This window comes from Pavona decussata, unplaced genomic scaffold, assembly GCF_977016875.1.
Source record: "Pavona decussata unplaced genomic scaffold, jaPavDecu1.1 SCAFFOLD_21, whole genome shotgun sequence".
Taxonomy (NCBI): Eukaryota; Metazoa; Cnidaria; class Anthozoa; order Scleractinia; family Agariciidae; genus Pavona; species Pavona decussata.
The window spans coordinates 82,898-106,501 of record NW_028145444.1 but is presented as its reverse complement, the minus strand read 5'-3'; the positions used below and the strand labels follow the sequence as shown (position 1 = coordinate 106,501).

The 23,604-nt window shown below is 37.5% G+C and overlaps 1 protein-coding gene across 2 annotated transcripts; it reads left to right on the top strand.

Moving 5' to 3' along the window:
• The first annotated feature begins 717 nt into the window (after positions 1-717).
• Positions 718-22,222, top strand: LOC146486034 (receptor-type tyrosine-protein phosphatase R-like). Of its 2 annotated transcripts, XR_014859684.1 has the most exons (17): positions 718-860; positions 964-1,226; positions 6,638-6,754; positions 7,380-7,556; positions 7,652-7,756; positions 8,642-8,853; positions 13,839-13,922; positions 14,228-14,327; positions 14,882-14,963; positions 15,416-15,492; positions 16,083-16,122; positions 16,255-16,352; positions 16,713-17,008; positions 17,755-17,815; positions 18,356-18,408; positions 19,165-20,064; positions 20,096-22,222. XR_014859684.1 is itself a non-coding variant. In XM_085097571.1 (16 exons), exons 1-16 carry the CDS (start codon positions 773-775, stop codon positions 19,295-19,297), a joined length of 1,986 nt encoding a protein of 661 aa, XP_084953697.1. In that variant the 5' UTR covers positions 718-772; the 3' UTR covers positions 19,298-22,222. The 2 variants fall into 2 exon arrangements, 1 of the variants encoding a protein (XP_084953697.1); XM_085097571.1 differs by having other exon boundaries at positions 19,165-22,222.
• Positions 22,223-23,604: the final 1,382 nt, after the last annotated feature.

The following is a 23,604-nucleotide window of genomic DNA, read 5'->3' as shown; positions in this document are numbered from 1 at the left end:
TCTTTCTTTATATACACGAGACAGAGTTACTCTTACAAAATCAATAAACATTTTGTTATTGTAATCAATTTCAAGGTTCTTAAACTCTGAAGCTGCACCCGGTTTAAGTTGATATACCATATGCTATAAAATTGCCACTCTATGGCAGTTCGCCTTTATAAATGTTCCAATTTTACTGATTATCTGATGAAAGACTAGATCTCGTTTCTCTCTTGCATCTTAGGTATCTTTCGCGCTAAAGAAAATGAATGAGTGACCTTTGTCCTTAGACGGGAAAACGTCATCATTTGTGCGCAATAAACTGTCCTGGTAGGATACCGCAAGGCAGTAATTCTTCAGTTGTATTTTTAGCCGGGAAAGATTTCGTTCCCTAAATTTTTATTTACGTGAAGCTGATATTTAGCAAAAGAATTAGAACAGAGCTAACTTCAAAGGGGCTAGATTTATTTTCAATAAAATTAAAATGGTATTTTCCTGTAACTTCCTGTAATCGATGTGAGATGTAAATAAAATTTTAACCTCGCCAACTCTCTTCTGAGCTCGTTTTATCGAAAGCATGTGAATTTATTCAAGAGTTTTTCCTATCAAAGAACTTCAATCTCCAAGGCTCAAGTACAAGTACTTTCGCCGATATTCGTCTAAAATGTTATTTTTTCAGACCTCAGCTGGCGCCATTTTTTAATGTCCTGTCACGTGACTAGGTACTGTACATGCGCGGTTACAATATTTTGCTCGAGTCGGAAGCGAGTGATATTTTTGTGATGGAGGGAAAATGGTGGTTCGGTTCTTCGAATTTTTATGGCTTTTGTGGATTTTGACGTCTTCTGAAGCGAGAACCACGCACAGCGGAAGAAACCAAGGTTTCTATTTGTTTATTTTCCTGTTTTATACCGTTCAGATCGCTGACTATTTTTTTTCCGCGGGTTTGATCGTCTAATGTTTGTTTCTAACTGACTTCATCAGCTGTTGACCGTATTGCCTACGCTGGTTCGTACGGCGGTGATACTACTACAAGACTTTCCCATGAAGTGGAGCCGGTTAAACGGCGAAACACTCGATCAAAACTTGAAGTAGAGACCCACGATGGAGGAAAAAATACTCAGATGGATCCAAAGCAAAGAATTTCCCATTTCAAGCCAAGCGAAAGCGCCACTGGCCAAACCAAGATCAAGCTCACCTCTACAGCAGGCCGCGAGGACCTGCCGGAACTTTATATTTTAGTTTTGGTAAGTTTTCCTTTTATATTCTTTATTCTCTTCGTTGGCAATTTCACGGTTGTATCCGGAATCGTGGTAGACTTTTGTTTAGTTGTGACACGAGGTTTTCGAACAGGACACACAAGTTTTTTTTAGACTAAGCTTACGTTGGCGGCAGTTTTGCTTCATATAAGCCGTTACAGTTTCGTTTTCCGAGGGAATTATAATAATTTGCCTGTTGCTAAACAACTCAACTATAAGTTTAGAATCGGGGGATGTGGATGAATAGAGACATAAAGAATCAAACTGCGTTTTTAACGGCCGTATATGTTGAACTTTTCGATGTATTTGATAGCGTTTCGGGACAGCTGGAGTCACAGCGAAATTTCTGAGGGGACTTTACCGCGCAAAACTACACTTGACATAAAAATTGTGTCTGTTTGACAATTTCTAGGGCATATTTTGTCTTTTAGACTCGTCTAACGATAACTGCCGTTTAAGTAACCCTTTAGGTCAAATTTGAATGAGGTCGCAAATCGCCTTTCATTCCCGCGCAAAAATTTTTTTGCGTGATCTGTCGATCTGGTATTATCTGACCGAATAATTATGTTCCTACACGATCACAGCTCGGCACTTCTGTCCATTTCCATTTTAATAGGGTTTGATTCACCGAACAATCGTTTCCGTGACATCGTTCATTAAACCTTCCCACACAAACAATAACTAGCGGAAACTCAGTATTTTGGTTTATCTCTCAGTTCGGTGCGAAAATGTACTCCACGTCGTTGAAATTTTAAACAAATGGTCGACTCCATCGCATCGGCGATCGCGAGGCGGGGAAATGTGATAAATTAGCGAAATCCAAGAACCGTGAATGAAACCTGTTTTTACCGGTAAAAAAAGGGGGATGTTTTCGCCGAATTTTAATATTAATTGTAGCGGGCTGTTCTCTAAAGATAGGGACTGATTAACATTCTAATTTTGTTGGTTTGAAGTTAGAGATTTCGACCAAGATCGTAGGTTTTTTGCGTACACCTGTTACAGAAAATCTAAACATAAGCTTAAATACAAAACAAGAAAGAATAGACTTTCGGCAAACATTCCCATATTTTCCTGGTTGAGATTAATTTTTTTCTGGTATATAAATTTGTTTCAATGTACAAAGCCACAAAGTTCTACCGTACGGGCGTCATTATAATGTGACTCAGATATAACTGTTTTCATCGAGATCTTCACCTGCACCCGAAAATAGCTTTATGTGTGTTTGAATTAATTTGGTGTTAATGGCAACAATTTTTAGAGTCTTAAATTTTGAAGTAAAGGAAAATTTCATCCCCACTGCTTGTTTATAATCTTCATCTGCGATCTTTAAACCCCCAAGGGACTTGGAACAAAGAATTACAATTTCTGCTAATCTCAAACTGCCAACTCCATCACTAAGAATGCTAGTCACTAATGCAGTTTGTCACTTTTCATGTTTCAAGTTTGCAAATAATTCCAACAGCCAATATGGCACCTTGTTTTCATGTAAACAAACCGGGAATTAAGACTGATGGTACAAAAGAATAGAATGTTAACACACCTTGATAAATTTCTTGATTGAAATTGCAGCGTGTCATCAATCGAGTCATCCTTGATCAATGTAAAACATGGCTGTCTTGTCATCAGATTTAGACTCAGATTAGAAACAACATCAAGTTTGCAGTCAGTTTGTGTGAAATTTAGCTAATACCTGTGATACTAAGTTGCATGCCTCTGATGCACATCTTTGCCTCAACATATAACAGTAAGATAAGCGAGTCTCTGAGATGAATATGCATGCTTTAGTCGAGAACTCAAAGGAGCCTTGTCTGATTGAAAAGATAGAATTCAATTTAATACTCTGTTTTAAGGCTTCTTTTTTAAATCTTTCACTCTGCTGCATAATGACTTGACAATGGATAAAATCTTTTATGAAATATACATATATATACTTAGTTACATATGCATCCTGTTCAGTAGATATTTTTGTTTCCAATGAATGTGTTACAACAAAAAAGTTTATTCAGCTGGAGGTGTAGAGATTGTGTAACCCTTGTATCTCCCACGCTTTCCTCTGGGATCCTCAATGAAGATTCGCTTTTCCATGACAGGAAAATTGGGTCTAGACCCATTATTCAAGGGGCCCAGACCTGTCTTTGGTTGTGAGCCATAGCGGCCCAAATTGACCCCAAAACAAAATAAATTCCTCAGGTCCAGTTCAAAAGCCTGAATATTTTATCCAACAAAATGCATGCACACTCAAATGAAATCGGACACATAAATGGTGAAATGTACTACTTTGCAGTGAAAATCAACATGTTGCAAATCAGGTCCAAAAGGTTTTTTTTTGCCGATCTGCATGAAAATATTATTTGGGTTGAACAAAATGTTTAAAAAACGTTTGGTCTCTGGCAGTTTGTTATACCCTTGGACCTGTCTCAGATGCTATATACTTTGACAGGTCTAATATTGCTTGCCTTGCTTCAGACAGCAACACTTGTCATGCTTCTTAGAGACTCCTTATTCAATATCCGGTTGTCGATCTTGGTCTTGTTCATTTAAATAAACCTTCTAGTCGTGCAGCAAATGACGAGAATATTTGCAATTTACAAATCAAACAAAATAATATTTGTTTAGCAAAACTGCCAAATTTTGGAGGTAAGACCTGAGATGTATAATTAAATTCTTAACAGTTCTTTGTGACATCAGAGATAACAGCATCCTTGGCACTTATTTAAAATACACAAGAAAACTACTCAGTCTTATGGTTTAGTTTTAAATGATTTTTCAAGATTTACAGAGGAAATGTATCCTTGCAAAACAATTATTCTTACACCATTTTTTATTAATTTTGTCAAATGTGACTTTCACATATTACTATTTGCTTCAATGATGATTTTTATCATTGATTTTTCATGGGTTGAAAGTTTCTAGAGTTCTTTATTTGTTCAGCCTTAAGTAAGGCAACTGGTCATAAAAAGTTTGTTCGAAGAGGACGCACCTTGTCTTGGGTAGAGTTGTCATAGAAGCCCGCCCAGCTGTCTCATGAACATTGCCAACAAAATGTTATTGGCTTTACAATTTGAGTTGAGACAGAATTATCCAGCTACCAAGAGTCAGCAATTTACTAGATAAACAATAAAAATGAGGTTTGAATCTCATTGTCATATTATACTGCTGGATATATATAGAGGGCCAGCTGTGCAATAAGACACCATCTTTTGAGGTTGCGGAAGGGGTGTGCAGGCACAGACCACAATCTATTTGTGGTTTGATGAGTCCTGTTGAGTGTGATAGTTTTGAGCACTTCCCTACACAGATTTCCACTGCCCCATAACAGCATAGTTTGCAGGCTGTCTCAGAGAACATTCCTACCCCTACCATGGAAGGATTTCAGATGGGAATTGTGTCCCCCCCCCCCCCCCCCCCACACACACACACACACACACACACACACACACACACCCTCCAATATAATATTAAGCTTCACACTTGGATCCTCTATAAACTGTATGATCTTCTGTGGGGAGGTATGGATGTTTTGAGGAATCACACATTCATTGTGATCCCCTCCCCTTGGAATTTTGTATGATATTCTGTGGGGAGGTACGAATGTTTGAGGAATCACACATTCATTGTGGTCCCCCTCCCCTTGGAATGTCGTATGATCTTCTGTGGGGAGGTATGGATGTTTTGTGGAATCACACATTCAATGTAATACCAGGTAGATATTAAGTGCTTACTGATGATATGTCAGTCAAGCCCAGACAGTATCACCAGACTAATGCCTAACATCAGAAGCCATGCATGATTTTAACTCAGCCCTGTAAATAAATAAAACTATCCTTATTTAAAAACTGTCCAATTAGATTGATGTCAGTAGTGTGGGCCTAAAGTGTAAAATAAAATGACAAAAAGAAAAAAATAAATAAACAGCAACCAATGTTCTGAATAAAAACAGGCATGAAAATTGGTACTAAAGCTATTAGAAAACAGTGAAAACCATACAAGAAAGAAAAAAGGCTATTAACATATTAACGTATTATTGTTGTAATAAATAACTGCTGCTTTAGAAAAAAAGAATGCTTTGTTGACTATTTTTGGTCCTCTGAAATTGCCCCTGACAATATTTAGTTCACACGTTGTCTGGCTGTCTTTAAATGTGGCTATTGTCAGTAGGTGATATTTTGTATCACACTGCATGAAATTCATGAACTTATTGCCGATTTTAATTTTGCAAATTTTGATATGATGTACAAGAAAAGGATCCTACAAAAATAAACTGCAAAAATATTTCTGTAAAAATCTATTTCCTTATCAAAATTACCAAATAAAATTTTGGTCTTAAAAAAATTTCAAAACAAGTTGTATTTCTTTGGTTTCTATTGAAGTATTTAAGAATATAATTATTTGACTTAATATTTACAGATTCATCTTTTGTGAGTCCTTTTCTTTTTGTTTTCATGTGATCACTCAGCTTGAATTGCAAGAATTATGAACAAGTCCCCCCCAAAAAATCCATTTTACTTAAAGTAATTTTTTTTTAAAAAATTGACTCCACAAACTCCCCAAATCATCAACTCTCAAAACAAAACTCTGACTCATAAAAATCCATCTGAAAGGGTCCAGCATGAAAAAGCTAAGTACTAGGTGCTGTGATGTGGTTAACTTTTGTTGATATTAATTACAGTGGTAATCATTATGTTTGGACTACCTCCCACACCTTTGCATGCCCCCCAGCTAAGCAGTCAGTCTGAAATTGTTGTCAGTTGATGATTGTTGGTACAGACATACTCCATGCTCCTTGTATGTGTCCTATTAGTAAAAGGAAGACCAAATGAAAAGCAAATCTTCCCCTCCTCTCCTTAAAAATAAATGGACAATAATTATAATAATTATTGTATTGCCTTTCAAAATAAAAACCACCCTTCGGTAATTGCCTCCCCCTCCAGTCCTTCTCCAAATTATCATTCCACTTTTGAGGAAATGTTTCATGATGTTTTCCCTGTAAAAAGGCCTCAAATAATTTTCTTCTTTGAATAATTACCCCCTTATATAGGAGGAATAAAGTTTCCCCCTGCTACATCCCTTTGTTCTTTGTGGTTATTGGTAGTGTGTTTAGTTCAATTCCTTTTTTTTTTTTTTTTGCAAAGTATTAAACATTAAAAAAGCACGAGGAATGAATTAGTTACTTGGCATTACTTGGCACTTAAAATAGGCTGCATTCTAAAAGTTTGTTATTATAATTAAGGTTCAAAACATGAGAACTGATTGAGGAAATGCATTTTGTTGTAAACTGATGTACTCTGTAGTATACTGGATTCTTAAGGCTAACATGAACTAGGATTACATTGCTTCAGGGGCATGAATTACCTTTAAACGATATTTATTGTAGAATATTATTACAATTATTGTTGCAGAACATTGCCACTGGACTGAAGAACTTCAGTGAGACACCAAGAAAACGATTTACTTCTCTTCTCTCAAAGAGTTTGGGTCTTCATGATCAAGGCTGTGTGATTCTTCATGTATTCCCAGTAAGTATATTTAGTGCAACAACGGGAGGAAAATTTATGACTAAGGAGCTGAAAGGCAGGGGCTTCATTTGAAGCCATCTGCCTACTTTGTCATGATGTTTAATGAAAATTTTGTTGGATGTCAACCTTTATTTTGTTATGGTACAGGAAGGGAACATTACAGACTGCGAAAATGTAAATAGTATTTTATTAATTGATGTTATTTTCGGTATTCTGTGATTGTATTTTCAATCAAGTTCAAATTTAGATGACAAGCATGACTGTGCAAATAAATTGTATTTGGGAATTCGTGTACTACATATTTCATGTTTTGTTTTTATTAGTAAGATCATTAAACTATGAGTCTATTCCCCAAAAAATGGGTGTTAATCTAGGACTGAACCTGCTGTTTGTTTACAAGAGTCTTAATTAGGGCTGATTACTTAAAGGAAGTTACTAAGACAAGGTTCAGCAAAAGGTTTGGACATAATGTGCACAAAGTACTATTATCAAACTTTAAATTAAACCTTTTAGCAATGCGTATTACTTTGCCATGTTTTTGATAGTCAACCAGTTTGCCAGGATCTTGTTACATAGATGGTACATATCATTTTAAGACTCATCGGTTATTTTTTTTTACTTGTAGATCTCTGTCAAGAGGATTCAAGTTGAACTGTATTGTGAGAAAGACATGGTTAAGGCCCTGGGGTCTGAGTGGGAGCCAAATGTGTTCATACCCGCCAACAAGATGATCAAGACCCTGGATAGTCCAAGCATGCAGCCCTTTCTGAAGGAGTTTAATGTCACTGCTTACGGTGTCAAGGTAAAGAACTTGAGCACAGAGAATTAACACAATCACTAATGCCTCTCAAGATCTGATGATATTAAATGTTACATATAATGTTACATCATTAACAGGACACGCCTGAGATAGACCTGGCTGTCTACCAAGAGATGTGGTTCCCAGTGGCAGTAGTGGCTGGTGTGACTGTGATTCTCATCTTTCTGGCTATTGTATGTCTGGTAAGTCACAGCATACCCAGTCTAAGCCTAGTTTTCATATGTCGGGAAAATCCCAGACGATCTGGGTTTTCACTGTTTCCCGATCATCCCAGACTTTCCCAACTACTGAAAACTGGAAATCATAGACATCCCCGATTATCTGGGATGGTTGCAGACAAATCGGGAAATTGGGAGTGTTTCTCTTTTCACAACGCATCCTAGGTTTCTGTGATGGTCTGCGATAATTCCTGAGATATGTAAACTCAAAATTGTACTGTCGGGGACATCGGCGACAGTTTTAGCTTGTTACCAATCCTTTAAATTGTTTCGCTCCAGTTCCCCACTTCCCCCCGACATATAAAAATGGCGTTTGTCACCAATGAATGCCTCAAATTTCCCGATATCTAAGCAAAATCTGGGACAGTCGGAAAACAGTAAAATCCCTGACCATCTGGGATTTTGTGGACATATGAAAACTAGGCCTTAACCAAACCAAAATGTTAACTTCCCTACCCAGGAACATTAATAGCTGAGACTCATTTCTTGATGAATTTCACTAACTTCCAGAAACCTTTTTTATCAACTCTCTCATTCACATTAGAAAACAAACAAGTTGAATTAATTTGTACACTGTACGCTGGTCACAAAAGCTGTGCTTGCTTATCAGTAACTTTCAAAAACTGCCTTTCAGTGCTAGTAACTGCAGTTATAGTTTTTGGATGAAACAACTGGCTTTTCTGTGAGAGCTGCAAGGCCATTCAAATGGCTTTTAATTAACAATAAGTTATGCCAATTGATGTTAATTGGCACTAATGTGACTTCCAGTTTTTATAATAATTATTAGCGACTAATGACGGCAATAAGCAAACCTAACTGGTTAAAAATAATTCCCTTATTCTTTAACAGCTGTTTTGTCGGCGCCATCTGGATGCCAAAGCTGAGGAGGAACACCGTGCTCAGCAACTAGACCCAGAGAAACTCCTTTATCCCGCTGTTGACCCTACAAACACCATGTCGGCAAGCATGATACAGCCAGATGCAGGACGGGTCTACACAATCACAGGCTTACCTCCAAAGCCAAGGAAGTGGAAAGGCTCTCAACTGTCACTCTCAGACAGGTTTGATCGACTTTTTAATGTTCATAAGAGATCAATTGCCAGACTTGAAATGCAGTCCTCTCTAGATCTCATTGCCGAGAAGAGGGCTAAGGCTGTAAGTTAGACTGCTGAACATTTTTATTATAATTGCGGATGGTTATTGCCAATTCGCATCAGGACCATGGTGTTAAGAAAATGTTTTCATCTAAACTTTTAGTTTGGCTATCATATGCACAGTCAAACTATATCTCTTTTAACTGCAATAAAATTTTGTTTGGCTTCAAAATAACTCAACTGGTAATAAAGTTCACCACTGAATTTGAATTCACTAACTGTTATATTACTGAATGTTTTTGCTTTTGAATGAATTCATAAGTGCTTTAACAAAATGAGGAAATATGGCAGAAAAATAAATAAGTTGCTTTTCGCTATTTTTTTAGTTTTGTTTGCCAAGCAGACTCATGAAAGTAAAATGTTGGTTGTTGAAAAATGGTATTCATTGTCTTGATTACTAAATGTGTGTTCTTATGCACTTGACAATTTGTTTTCATAAGCTGTTTAAATAACAGCTACGTCAATGTCACATACAATTTATCATCTTTTCCTATTTTGCATTTGAAAGTGAAATATTTTCAAACTATTGTATTTAATACGTTCTCTGATAACCTGTCAAAGTAAAATGCTGTTTTTGAAAAAGGATTTTCACGGCCTTCTTTTCCAAATGTGTGTTGTTTAATTTTGCATGTCAGTGATAATTTGTTAGGTCATTTAACCTGGTTAAACAACAACTGGCCTGTCGAATGCAAATAATTTGAAAGTTATATAAAAATACGTTTCTGTCAGTTTTTATTTGAAATTATACAGATGTTGAAAATCAGAAATAAACATTGTGAAATAATTTAATATACAATCATCTTTTTAACAATCATTTTGAAGGACAGGAGCATAACCGACTCAAATGACTTTTCAGATTGCTTTTTGCTGTTTTCGCTCAGATTCATCAGAAGTTTTGCATGTGGCCTTGAATTTCTTCAGGAAATATTACTCCATTGTATTATCCACTGCTTAGCGCTTTGTTTTGTGATAAAAACAGAAATCTTGCTCACAATCATAGGTTTTTATTGCAAACGAAGCGCAAAGCAGTAGATAAAACACTGGAGCAACGTTTCATGAGGGAATTCAAGGCACATGCAAAAAATTCTGGTGAATCTGAGCTAAAACAACAAAACGTGATCTGAATTGTCATTTGGGTCAGTTTAATGCTCTCTGCCCTTCAATTTTTGCTGATTTGTTACACACTACAGTCAACTCCCTTTATTGCGGACACCCTCAGGACCACAAGTTAGTGTCCTTAATAGTGAGAGTTCGTAATAGCATGAATTTATTTCAGTCAAAGGTCTGTAATTTTTTTATACCGAGGATTTAGTTGCTGTCCGTATTATCAGGGTGTCTGTAATAGCAAGGTGTCCGCATGACTGTATGTGGATAGCTTGCTGAGATCCAGGATGCTTGGCTCATTTGTATAAAACTTGGCATCCACAAAAATGGTATCAGTATGTATTTAAATCAGCTACTATCTTGTATGCTTAACTCTTTAAGCCCAACTGGCGACCAACATCTAATTTCTCCTTACAAAGTCACTGCTTGATTAAACATTTAAGTCAGGAGAATAAAAGGAAATAATCATCAAAGAAGTACCTTGATTTTTAGACAAAATCTCCCAACTAGTGGCATAATAAATATATGGAGGACAGAGAAGGAAAATATACTTAATATTATGAAAGGTGTTTGTCATCGTGGTTTAAAATGATAGATGAGTTAATTGTTTGTCTCACAATTGAGTCACAAAGATGTGGATCGCGACGTTTCGACCGCTATACTGCTGGTCTTCATCAGGCGATGGTGTCGACTGATTGCATGACAGTATAAGTAGCACCTTGGTTTGTGTTGATTGGTGCGTTTCGATCCTCTCTTAGGCTGTTGTTGATTGGAGGATTTCAATCCTCGTCGTTCAGACTAGAAATTGTTCCCTCGGCCGTCCGCCTTGGTACTGATCGGCTGCTGTGTTGTTTGATCGTGGGCATCCACGCTTCCGGAATTTCAATTCCATTATCCCTATTGATGTTGTCAGGGTGAAGTCTAATGTGAATAGCCTCTTTAACCCTACGGGTGTACCAATGTGGTTCTCGGTCAATAAACTTAACCTCATCCCAGAGCGGATAGTGGCCCGTCACATTGCTGTGTTGTGAAACGGCGGAGGATTGGGTTCGAGCAAGCCATATGTCTCTATCGCGTTTCTTAATCCTTTTATGCATAGATCTTCCCGTCTCTCCAATATAGACCTTGCCACACTCACAGGGAATCTTGTAGACTACTCCGTCTTGTTTTGCAGGGTCGACAGTGTCCTTAGGTCGCACTAGGTGTGATCTAAGTGTTGTGTCAGATCTGAAAACTGTCCGTATGCCTTGCTGTTGTAGGCAACGGCGAAGAGCCTCTGATAACCCTTTGACGTATGGTAGCACCGCAGTAGATTTAATTTCAGGCGCAGGTTCTTTTGTGGCTGTTTGTTTCTTTGTTTTCGTAATGTTTTTCACAAACGAATACGGATAACCGTTAGAAACAAGAACTGATGAGAGGTGTTTCTTTTCTATCGAGATAACTGATGGTTTAGTTATGAGGTGTTTCGATCTATCGTACAGGCACTTGACAATACCGCGTTTTACAGATTGCGGGTGGTGTGAATCATACGCTAGGTATTGGTCAGTGTGTGTAGGCTTTCTGTAAACACTGGTAGAGAGGTAGCCATCCGAATCTTTAGTTACCAACGTGTCAAGAAAGGGTATGGTGTTGTTGGTCTCAGTTTCCATAGTGAAGTGGATCGTTGGTTGTTGGCTATTGAGGTGTTGCAAGAAAATGTCAACTTTGTCTCGACTCAAGATGGTAAAGGTGTCATCCACATAGCATAAAACCAATCACGTCTAACCCAGTACACCCTAAATTTTAACCTGTAGGGTTAAAGAGGCTATTCACATTAGACTTCACCCTGACAACATCAATAGGGATAATGGAATTGAAATTCCGGAAGCGTGGATGCCCACGATCAAACAACACAGCAGCCGATCGGTACCAAGGCGGACGGCCGAGGGAACAATTTCTAGTCTGAACGACGAGGATCGAAATCCTCCAATCAACAACAGCCTAAGAGAGGATCGAAACGCACCAATCAACACAAACCAAGGTGCTACTTATACTGTCACGCAATCAGTCGACACTATCGCCTGATGAAGACCAGCAATATAGCGGTCGAAACATCGCGATCCACATCTTTGTGACTCAATCGTGAGACAAACGATTAACTCATCTATCGAAAATATACTGGTTGATATTGGGAGTGAAAGGGTTAACAATCAACTTGTAACTTCTAATAACTAGTTCAGCAAACTGGCTACACTTTACAGTCCTATTATAAATAGGGTTAAATGTAATTTAACTTAGTTAACGACTTGGAGCAAGTTTGCTTCCTGGTGGCGTAGCGTGGTGTTAGTGTTTGTCGGCGTATAGTTTGGGCACTGGTGGCACATTAGTGTTTGGGTATTTGTTGTTACATTACTGTTTGGGCCTGGGTCAGGTCTGCGGGCAGTTGCGTGGCCAGCGGTATTCTCTTGCAGTTAAGGCGTGCTCCTTTGCACGTGTTCGGAATTTTACTCTACTTAGCGTTTTTCGTGGCGTGGTTAGTTTATCGCGTTTTGCTGGGTTTTTCTTTCCCTCCCTTCCCTCCCGGTAGTGTTAGGTTGTTATTGTTTGGGATTGGTGTTAGTGTTAGAGGGTTGGTTAGGTTAGTTCTTTGTCTTATTTACTTATTATTTTTCCACTGAGCTTCTACTCTCAGTCTGACGGGTGCTAGGGTTGGGGCTCGGTTGCAGGCAGGGCTCGTGGCTGGGTTGTGGGTAGGGCAAGCTTATGGGGTGTTCTACCTACCTGGGTTTGGGTTGGGGGTACCAGCCCCTGGCTCCTGGGCACCCAACCTCCATTTACGACATAGGCGTTAATGAATAGTAATTATTGTTACTAATTACTAATCGAAAGTCTACTAAAATTACTAATTGAAAGTCTCTTTCTTTATTTTTTCGTTTAGTAAGTAAGTTTATTTAGGCAGGGTCAGACTCAGTCAGCAATGAGGCTGATATCCAGAGGGATCCAGCATTACAAAATTTACATGATCATAATTATAAAGAACTTATACTAAAATTAATGAAGAATTTCGCAGTTACAAATTATAAAATGCAGAACTAAGTTTCTCACATGATAACAGTGCCTGCACCAAAATAGAGCTTATTTGGAGAAATTTTTATTTGGGGCGCAAAGAAGCCACTGACGATTGTCTTGCATGAAACCATTCAATAGACCCTTCTCCAAAATGGCGGCTGAAAACTCAAATAAGTTAAAATTAAAAACGTATACCAGCACTAAAAAGAGCACTTTTAGTTTTATTAGTAACCCTGCAAAGTTTCAGCATATCAGGTGTAATATCAGCTGAGAAAATGTAAGTTGAAAAATGAAAAATTTACAGAGGTTTGTATGACAGGGGGTATGACGTATACCCCCACTCACACAAACGTCTGTAAATTTGTCAAATTTCATCTTACATTTTGTAAGCTGATATAACACCTAATATGCAGAAACTTTGCAAGGTTACTAAAGTAAAGGTGCTCTTTCCAGTGCTGGTATCAGTTTTTCATTCAGTTTAATTTATTTTTCAAATCAACTCATTCAAATCTGTTGCAGCTATTTTGGAGAAGGGGCTATTGAACGTTAGTTAGTGCAGAGTACGTTGAACTAGTGGGAGGAAAGGGTTGATGAGAAAAGGCAATGTAACAATGTATTAAGTGCCATAAACTTCATGTTTTGTAAGATTAGTCAACATTAGATCAAACAGCTTTGCACATTGTTGGTTTTTAATCCTGCTGGCTATATGCAAGCAATGACTGTGTTGTGTTGAATTCCAGGCGTGGCTCATCTTTAGTATTGGATCTTCGTTCTTCATCATCGGAATTAGGACCTAGCTCTTCTGCACCAAGTATTCTAGAGAGGTACAGGCCACAATAGTTTACTGTTAACTCAAGGCTGTTGCCTAAGAAAAATTTCAAGAAGCCCACAAGGCCAAAAGCTGAGAAGTTAGGAGCGCAACATGTGAAGTGTTAGGTGTTGCTGCAGAAAAGTTAGGCACCCAGAGCATTTTATTGAACGCCCCAGGCTACCAGGCACCTGTTAGGCAACAGCGTTGTAACTGCAGCGAAATGAAGGCAATTTCAAATGATTGAATGTTCTTCTCAGCTGTTACTTCCTAGCACAGTACATCACGTGCATAAATGTTATTTTAATTTCCATTTTTCAGCCCCACGGAAGAAAAGCTGGCTTCTAAATCCAGGCCATTAACTTACAATGAATTAGAAGATTGTGTAAATAATTCAAAGCAACTCTATGCAGAATTTTGGGTAAGTGTGGATTACAATAATTCAGTTTTTTCATTCTCTATGAAGGGTTGTTATTGTAGTAAGAATGGTCTTAAAAATAAGTTTCTCCCTCAGTGGGGAATTCCAGTATAAAATAGAAATCAAGATGTATTTCTTTCATAAGAAATGGTCGACTGTAGTTTCCTCACTTCAGTATTGTAAATTACAATGGTAGTCTTATGTATCAGCTTAGTTATTTCTCATTTGTTTGTTCGCTGGGCTTTTTCATTTTCTTTTCTTTCCTGTTTTTATCTAGCTATTGTTTGTTATTGTAGGTTGATGTAAAATGCTTCATGTTTTACAGTGCAACAAACTCAACCGGGGCCACCCAACATTGATCAGCCAATCACAGGTCACATTCACAACAAAGGAGTCTGGCTTTGGTAGTTTGTAAACCAATCAAAAACAAGAACATTTCATTCAAGTGTCGGTTTTTTCGTTGGCCCTAGTTGAGTTTGTTGCACTGTAATAAAGTCTGTATATATATTTTTTCTAATTTCTTGATAATTTTTACTAATTTGTTATTGTTGACCCAGGAAATGCCAATGAACTACCCCCCTGCCGAGGAGAGACTTCCTGGTTCAAGCTACAGAAATAGATATCCATTTATTTTACCAAGTGAGTGGTGGATTGTAAAGTAGTTTCATAAAGTCATGATCATTTTTATAGGATTATAGGTTGTCATTTTTAGTGAGCCACAGGAAGGCTACAACCACCCAAAATATACATTAGTCCGTAGAGTTACCTTGTTTGAGCTACTATTATGTTCTTGGCATACAATAGAAACATGAGTTAGTGTCCGTAATAGCAGGAATTATTTATTTCTGTCAAACGTGTGTACTCTATTTTTGCTGGGGATTTAGCTGCTGTTCGTATTATCGGGGTGTCCATAATAGCGAGGTGTCTGCAAGGCGAGAGTTGACTCTAGCTCCCATCAGAATACTCACACTTAAGGGTTTTGGTCCACACCTATTTGCTAATTAGTTTTTCTCTGCACATAGCTGGCAATTCAGAATAGGGCCTAACATTATAAGTCAGATCCATTGAGAATGTTTGCTGATCTCTTGCAGATGCTAGGACAAGAGTAAATCTACCAGAAATACCTGGAGATCCATTGTCTATTTATATTAATGCAAATTTTATTAAGGTAAGGTACTTTGAGGATTCAGTGAGGAAAAGAACATTGCTCCCTCTTCCAAATAAAATCACTGTCTTATTTTGTTGTAGTTGGGTGACATTTTTCTTTTTCAATAATTGAAAAATCTTTAAACCTCAATATTATTGAGATAATCAGAAATCTGATTTCAATGATTTTTTGTGTCAAAGACTTCTTTATAAGCCAACCCTTAAGGGTTTACAAATGCAGCAATTAATGGAGGTGATATTATATGAAACATCACCATATAACTTTATTAACAAGAGGCACTTTTAAAAAGTGTTTGTTTACGTAATGCTCACGATTCTAGCACAAAATGAAAACATAACACTGGGTTTACATTTTTTTATAGTGCTGTGAATTTAATTTAATTTGTCAAGTGGCATTTACATATCTAAATACTAGAATAAATTTAGTCCTGGAATGAGAATCTTAATCCAGTACATCTTATGTTAGTGGGGTGAACCCTGGCCTTGCACTGACATGATATGTTTAACTGGCACAAGGAATTTGAAATGAACCTATAACAGAGACATTGTGCTTGCCTTCTGAATAAACTATCACTGTGGATTCTATTTCAGGGTTATGAGGGAAGAAAACGAGCTTACATAGCAACCCAAGGTGAGCCTCAATTGGTTTATTTTTCTTTGACTGTTATTTTTTGCCCTCAAGTAAAATATTCTCACTGGTAATGCTGGCACTGTGTTGCAGGGCATTTTAACTATGGTCTACATTTTATATTTCTTGTTGTAGGTCCTTTATCGTGTACAGTTAAAGACTTTTGGAGAATGATCTGGCACCACCACTGCCCAATTATTGTTATGATTACAAAACTTAAAGAAAGAAATGAGGTATTATATCCTAGACTCTGGGATATATTCTTATCTTATCTTGTCTTATCCTATCGTAAAATTTTCTTATTATGTTTTTTAAAATATACCGGTAGTCTTCTCTGACTCATCTTATCGTATCTTCAGGATATCATCCACAGACTGTATTCAGTCATGTACTGTTATTAACTACTAACAATTACAGTGGAATCTCAATTTTTGAACCCTCGATGCTTTCATGTGAATGGTCACAGTTTACATTCCTATTCGTATTTGTGCAAATTATGTGTACAACCTTGTCACGTAGTCATATGTACTTGTCTATTAATCTGTAGGTACATTTTGATTAGTTGAAATGAAACTTGATTATTTTCTCCTCAGACAAAATGTGAGCGTTACTGGCCAGATCCAACGTTTAGAATGCAAGAGAAATATGGGGACATTGTTGTGACATTTGATTCAGCAATAGGGCGAGATGGTTATCAGATAACGTCTTTGTACATAAGTCATTCACAGTCACTAGAGGCTCCGCGAAGAGTTTATCATTACTGGTACACTGCATGGCCTGATCATGGTGTCCCAGATTCTCCAAGGCAATTTTTAAGATTAGTAGAAGAAGTACATATTGCCCAGGAGAGGGAAGATGTGAAAGAAGGCCCTGTGGTAGTGCATTGCAGGTTGGTGTTACTGATCAGAAGCTAATAGAAAAACCAAATGAAGGTACATCTAGCCCAGATAACACATGCAGCTGACAAGGGTGCTTTAGCTTGTTCAAGAGTGGTGCTCATTAAATGGAGTGTAGCTGCCAATTGTGAGTAGTAGAGGCAGTAGGCAGGTGAATGTCAGCTAAGTGCAAATGAGGAGCGAAAAGAACCTAAGTAGTAAATCAGGACATGAGGGCAAACTTTACAGAAGCATTTGAAAACTGCAGGCTCTTATTAAATGAAACACTTGCAAGCCAGCCAATGGAAACTTGCCTTTATACTGTCAATGATATATAGTGATTATCTGACTTGGCTTTGGCACCAAACATTTCACAGCCTGGTCTCCTAACAATTCTGAGCTTTGGGCTTCAAGTAATTTTTCTTAGGCATCAGATGAGAAATTCTAAATTGTGTATTTCCAGGAAATATTGACTGCCCCCCTTCATGGAAGGGATGTTTTATAAGACCTCCCCACCCCACCCCTCTGGTAATTCCAATTTATCAAGCTTCATATGAGTACCTTCCCCCCCTCCCCCCACACACACACACACACACACCTGGAATTTCTAATCCCTTCTGTCCATATCAGGGTGGAGAGAATGGATATTTTATAGCATTTCTTATCAGCATTGTAACCTTCATATCATTTTTAATATACAAGTTGTTAATGAAATGTCTGACTTATTGTCAACCACAGACTTGTTTGATATTTTTTGCAGTGCTGGTGTGGGACGGACAGGTTGTTTTATTGCAGCTAGCGTTGGAATTGAAGAAATTAAGGTATGCATTTTCCTGTAACAATTTGACAGTGGGCACTTACCATGCCACCAAAACAATTTGTTTTTAAGTTTCAGCTACCAAAATATGGAACTGAATGTTTTTGGTTGTCTACACTCATTACTCTATCAAAGAGAATATAAAAATATATATTTGTCGACTGTATGCCTGTACCCATCAGAAAAACCAACAGCAACCTGTTCCATTCCAATTTTAAATTTCCTCCTCCAAAAGAACAAAATGGCTGACGTACTCCTTGCTACTCACATTTATTTGCCTTGAAACAGAGTTTGTGAATGGAACAGAAAATTAATGTTTGGTGACTAGTTTCAGGAGAAGAGAATAAACTTGCAAACATACCCAAGTATTTAAAACTTTCTCACAAGAAATTTTTGTTACATTCTATTTCACTCAGGATTTTTCAGCCAAATGGGAAATATTTGGTATTATACATGTTTATTAGGTGTATATTATTATTAATAATAATTAGTGTGGAAATTATACAGTATTGTTAACATTTTCAAATTTGTCTTCCACCATCAGAAAGAAGACTTAATAGACATTCTCAAGATAGTTAGTCTTATGAGAATAGACAGGTGGGTGACAATTCAGGACTGGTTTACATGACATGCTGTATGGAAAAATATTGTCAGTGCTATTCAAGATAATTCTTTTTACAATCGTCATGGTAAAATTGCATGCACTCCCTAATGCCTCAAATTGCTGTTTTGTTGATAAAATGCATATTATCATTATCCCATTAGCACCTGTAAGTTCTTCAATCTGCTTTTATCTTCAACCTTATAGGGTTAACTAGGGTTAACTTTATACACAGACATACAAGTTAAAGCGACCTTTACAGTATAATAAAATTAATAGCACTTAGTCTAATGGAAAGTACTGCTCAGTAGCTTTCCTTTGAATGATCACACTTTAGGATTTCATCCACAGACTCAAAAGTTAGAACAACCTTGTACAGTTTACTGAACAGCACCACAAGAAAGTACTGCTCAGTAGCTTTCGTTTGAATGGCCACACTTTAGGATTTCATCCACAGAGTCAAAATTAGAAGGACCTTGTACAGCATAATAAACAGCACCAGAGGAAAGTACTGCTTAGTAGCTTTTATTTGAATGGGCACACTTCAGGATTTCATCCAGTGAATCAAAAGTTAAGAATCACCTTGTACAGCATAATAAATAGTAGCATGGGAATGTACTGCTCAGTAGCTTCATTTCAAGGTTCAAGAGTTAAAAATTAGAACCACATTTTGAACTGAACTGAACTGAAAGGGGTAATCTTCCAATAAAGTATATTTTATGCATAACTATGTGTTTGTTTTTAACCTTCAGGGGTGGAATGGTGGAAACAGATTTACAATATGAACTTGTCTACCACACCCTGCATCATTATTGGACAACACGTACAGGCAGTGAGGATGACGACTCACGTGACATTGCTCTTGAAGCAATCTTTGATGAATGAAAATAGAATGAATAGACTAATTTATTAATTATCCTACATGCTGGTCATGGGAAAATAACAATATTATTATGGGTCTCAGCTACAAGACAGTCTTCAATCATGTAATGTACCCACTCAGTATGTATTCTTCAAGAGACCTAACTGCAAGATGTTATTTAACTTGTGGATTATTTATGTAACATAGTGGATAAATTTGAAATTTACAACAGCTGTATCAAGATCTGTCACAGTTATATTGAATCACCATCATTAACTTGTCTCAGTCCTCGAAATACTGAAGCCTTGGAATTTTGGTTGTCTGGAAACAGTTCCAGTCTTCAAGATTTTGTGGTTTGTTTTTCAACACTTCTCTTGCTGGACAAGGGATTAACATATTTAACAAATTACTTCTGTTGGCGATGGACAGTAAGAAGAAACTCAATTTGCCTTTATCATCTTTGACGTACATCTTCAGTTAATTTAGAATATTTGATGTCATGGTCCTGGAGATTGTCTATGGCTCACTTGTTTGCTGGATGATGACACTGGTAACATCTGTGTATCCTCAAAGATATAATAGCCCTGCTAACATCACCAAACTGAGGCCAAGTCTTCCCACACCTAGCGCTCAAGGGACTCACAGTGTTGGAATCTCAGATATTAATAATTTGTGGATCATTGATCATGACAAGTGGTAATATGTCATCATGGATGAGTTCAGAACTAAATAAATTGAGAGTGGATGTTATTATAATTATGGCAAATTATGTTGCTCTATGTACACTGCTGTCCTTTAATTGCCTGTTAAAGGTGAAGAAGAATCATTGGAACACGTATGAATTACATTCACACACTGCAGAGAAAAAAACCACAAGTATCAAACATCATCCTGGCATTTGAATCACCTAACAGTACATGCAAAGTTGGTTTTCTAAAACCAGCCAGTATGTCTCAGCATTAACATCACTATCATGGATTTTTAGAGAAGACAGTTTATATTCTGCACTGCTCAAGCAATGAAAACCATAAGATTGCAATGTGTACTCAAGAGGGCTCTAGGACCTCACAGTTAATTTGCCAAGTATCTTGGCATAAAAAAAGATTTATTTTTAAGTTTTATTGTGTGGATCCTTATTAATGTTGGGAATATTAAGAGAGATGAATATTTATGAATTCAAACATATATTACAATGTCTTTTTAGACTCCCCAGGGAAATGTCCACATGGCAATTTGAAAAAATTATTTCAAAGTATTTATCAAGAATAAGTATACAAAATTTGTTATTGAGGGATTTAATGAAATTCGTCAATAGATATTTAATCCCTGTTTGCGAAAAGCATACTTGAAATGGGGTATCAAACAGGATTTTAAAGGAAGGTTACTAAATTATTTCCAATTTTTGTGTGTACATAATTATTTGCAGAATGTCCTGCAGTATAAAGTGAAAAATTGGTTTAATCCAAACATTTCCTCAACCACTTTCCTGTATTACTGAGCTGCAAGGTAAAAACGCTGGGGCCAGTGTCGCAAGTGCCCCTAAACTAAAATGAATCCTTAGTATTGTTGCTAAGCAATTAGGCTTTTCTTTTTTCAGCCAGTAGGTGGGGCACATCTTCACGTTGGGTGGGGGAGGGGGAGGGGGAGGGGGAGGGGGAGGGGAGACAAGGGCCTGGACTCTCGTGTAAAAATGATGGAGGTGGTTGCTGGCAATTTTTGGGGAAAAAAAGCGTTAAAAGGTACCGGAATCTTCTTTTTGTTGGTGTTTTCATTTTTTTGTCATTTTTCAGCTCAATAACCTAAACAGTACCACCATTTACTACATTCAGTAACAAAAGTCATTTTAGTTTTTGGAACCATAATTGGTACCAATCCAAATATTTTCCCTCTAAAATGTATTGCAATCAACCCTACCATTTTTGTACGGGAGCCCCTCCCCCTTCCCCGGGTACAGCTCACCCCAAGGTGACTTCATGAACTACAACTCAATCCATTATATGCCTCAATGACTCTTAACCTGGAGGAGTTAATAACTGGTATTTATTGTCTGGCTGCCAATCAGACGTGGTTATTTTTATTGCTATTCAAAATGAAACCAGTAAATATATTGGTCACGAAAGCATACTGGATCATGAACAGTGGTCCTCTACTCAATCCTAGCTTTCTCCTATTAGAGACCTTTTATGTCGTTGACAATTTTTCCCTTTAGAAATTTATCATTTATTATTTCGTTGTGTCTCAGACTGGGCAATGGCCAAGACATTGCCAGAAAGGTCAGAAAAATTCAGATAACAGTTATGTGAATTAGTTGAAGTTTTTTGAAGTTTGTCTTGTATTTTCCTGATCTGCAGCCAGAGAATAAACACCATAATTCACCCTCCTCCTAAAAATGTTCAATTATGTTCTTGATAAGCGGAGTGTAAATAATTACGTTTTCTGATACAAACTGTACAATACCCAGGCACTGCCTTGTATAATAGCATAATTCAAGTCTGTCCATCAAAACAAAATGTTTAACAACTATCCCTGTTCTCCAAACCAAGTTTTCATTTTAATGCAGCAAATGCTTAAGTGGGCTTACACTAGAGTATGTGTAACAGGGTCAGGTTGTACCAATAAGGTAATACAGAACTTGATTAAGCTGCTGTTACATTCTCTTTTCACACGATCCCTGTTACACAACCCCTACTCTTTAATAGCCCACAGCAGGATTGATGTGTTTGTGATACGTTATTGACTTCAGCTTCCTGGAGTACACATAACGCTCTCAAGAGATTGACAATTTTATTGAGATGTATTAATACCAGTTATACTGACATCATTATTATCATCATCAGAGTTACCATGTAACTAGTAAGCAAGGGTACAAAACTGTACAATGTTGAGGAAATTGGGTTAGCACACGATGAGAGTGAGCAATAAAATATCATAAGTTGAATTGATATTCACATTTTGGAGTTGTGATTTTTGTTGGCATGGGGTCCTCAAATATGAAGTCTATAATTATCAAAAATAATCTTGGGAAGATTCCAAAGTTCTACGTCTATTTGACTTTCCTCCCCTCCCCTGTGTCAATGTTGAGCTTTAAAAGTGAATCTTTATGCGCACATTAGATTGTGGGGATTCCGACATTGAACATGGGGGGCGAGGGGTAGGGGAAACGACAAACAAAGGCCTAAACATGCGTAAGTAATAAATGTGCCGAGGCCAACATTAGACACTGGCCCACTTTCTGTTGCCTTGTTGAGTAACCTTAGCTTCCCAAGAGAATTTGTCATTCCTGGAAAGCGTGTGTCAATAGAGTTCATAACAATTATGCTTTTGTGAACGTTGGAAATTAGCATACGAGAAAAACACCGCATACTAATGAGGAACAGGGTTGCCAGTCATCAGAATATAAAAATTCCCTGACTTTTCACTGATCATCCAAGACAGATCCTTTGGCAGTAAAGCCAGTGATTAAGCCACAGAAATCAGCCCTTTGCAAAAACATTTTGGAACAGCATTACGTTTACCAACAAGGTAACTCTTTCCTAAACCCACTGGTTAGCCAAAAACAAAATTCCCTGACTTTTCACTTACATTGGCTTGCGATTTCGAATTTCTTTGACTTGATGCAAAATTCCCTGACCTTGAAAAAAATGTTTTTTTCCTGACCGATGCAACCACTGAATTTGGTCTGTAATCATACAATAAACATTAGTTACAGCCTGTGAGTAATGAGTGTATACAATATGCGAGCCAGCGAGGCAGACGTGCAAGGCATGAACAAAACATGCGAGGTATGAACAACCCCCAACATAAATGCTAACCGTTAAGCTAACCGGGGAGCTATTTAAGCTAACTTGAGTGCTTTTTAAGCTAACCGGATGCTTTTTAGGCTACCAAAGTGTTTTTTAGGCTAACCTGAGTGCCTCGCACGTCTGCCTCGCATGCCTCGCTGGCTCGCAGATTGTGTATCCCCGTGAGTAATCCAATGTAGCAGGAGTCTGATTTGTTTAAGCAGGATTACAGACCAAATTTAATGACACAAAGTCCTGTTACCAATAATATTATTGATCATATCTGTAACAAAATTCGAGAAACAAATAGGAAAACGTTTTTGATTGGTGTAACAGTATGCGCTGACAACAGTTTTAATAATTTTTGCAAGCTACAAGGTACAGTCAACTCTCGCCTTGCGGACACCTCGCTATCACGGATATCCCGATAATACGGACGGCAGCTAAATCCCCGGCGAAAATAAATGTACAGAAGTTTGACTGAAATAAATTCCCGCTATTACGACTCTCGCTATTAAGGACACTAACTCGCGGTCCCGAGGGTGTCC

Excerpts from the sequence above, each read along its gene's own strand:
- LOC146486034 (XM_085097571.1), top strand. The coding sequence starts at position 773 with ATGGTGGTTCGGTTCTTCGAATTTTTATGGCTTTTGTGGATTTTGACG. Across the intron at positions 861-963 it reads GCACAGCGGAAGAAACCAAG|CTGTTGACCGTATTGCCTAC; the intron begins GTTTCTATTTGT and ends TGACTTCATCAG. Across the intron at positions 17,816-18,355 it reads TTGGAATTGAAGAAATTAAG|AAAGAAGACTTAATAGACAT; the intron begins GTATGCATTTTC and ends TTCCACCATCAG.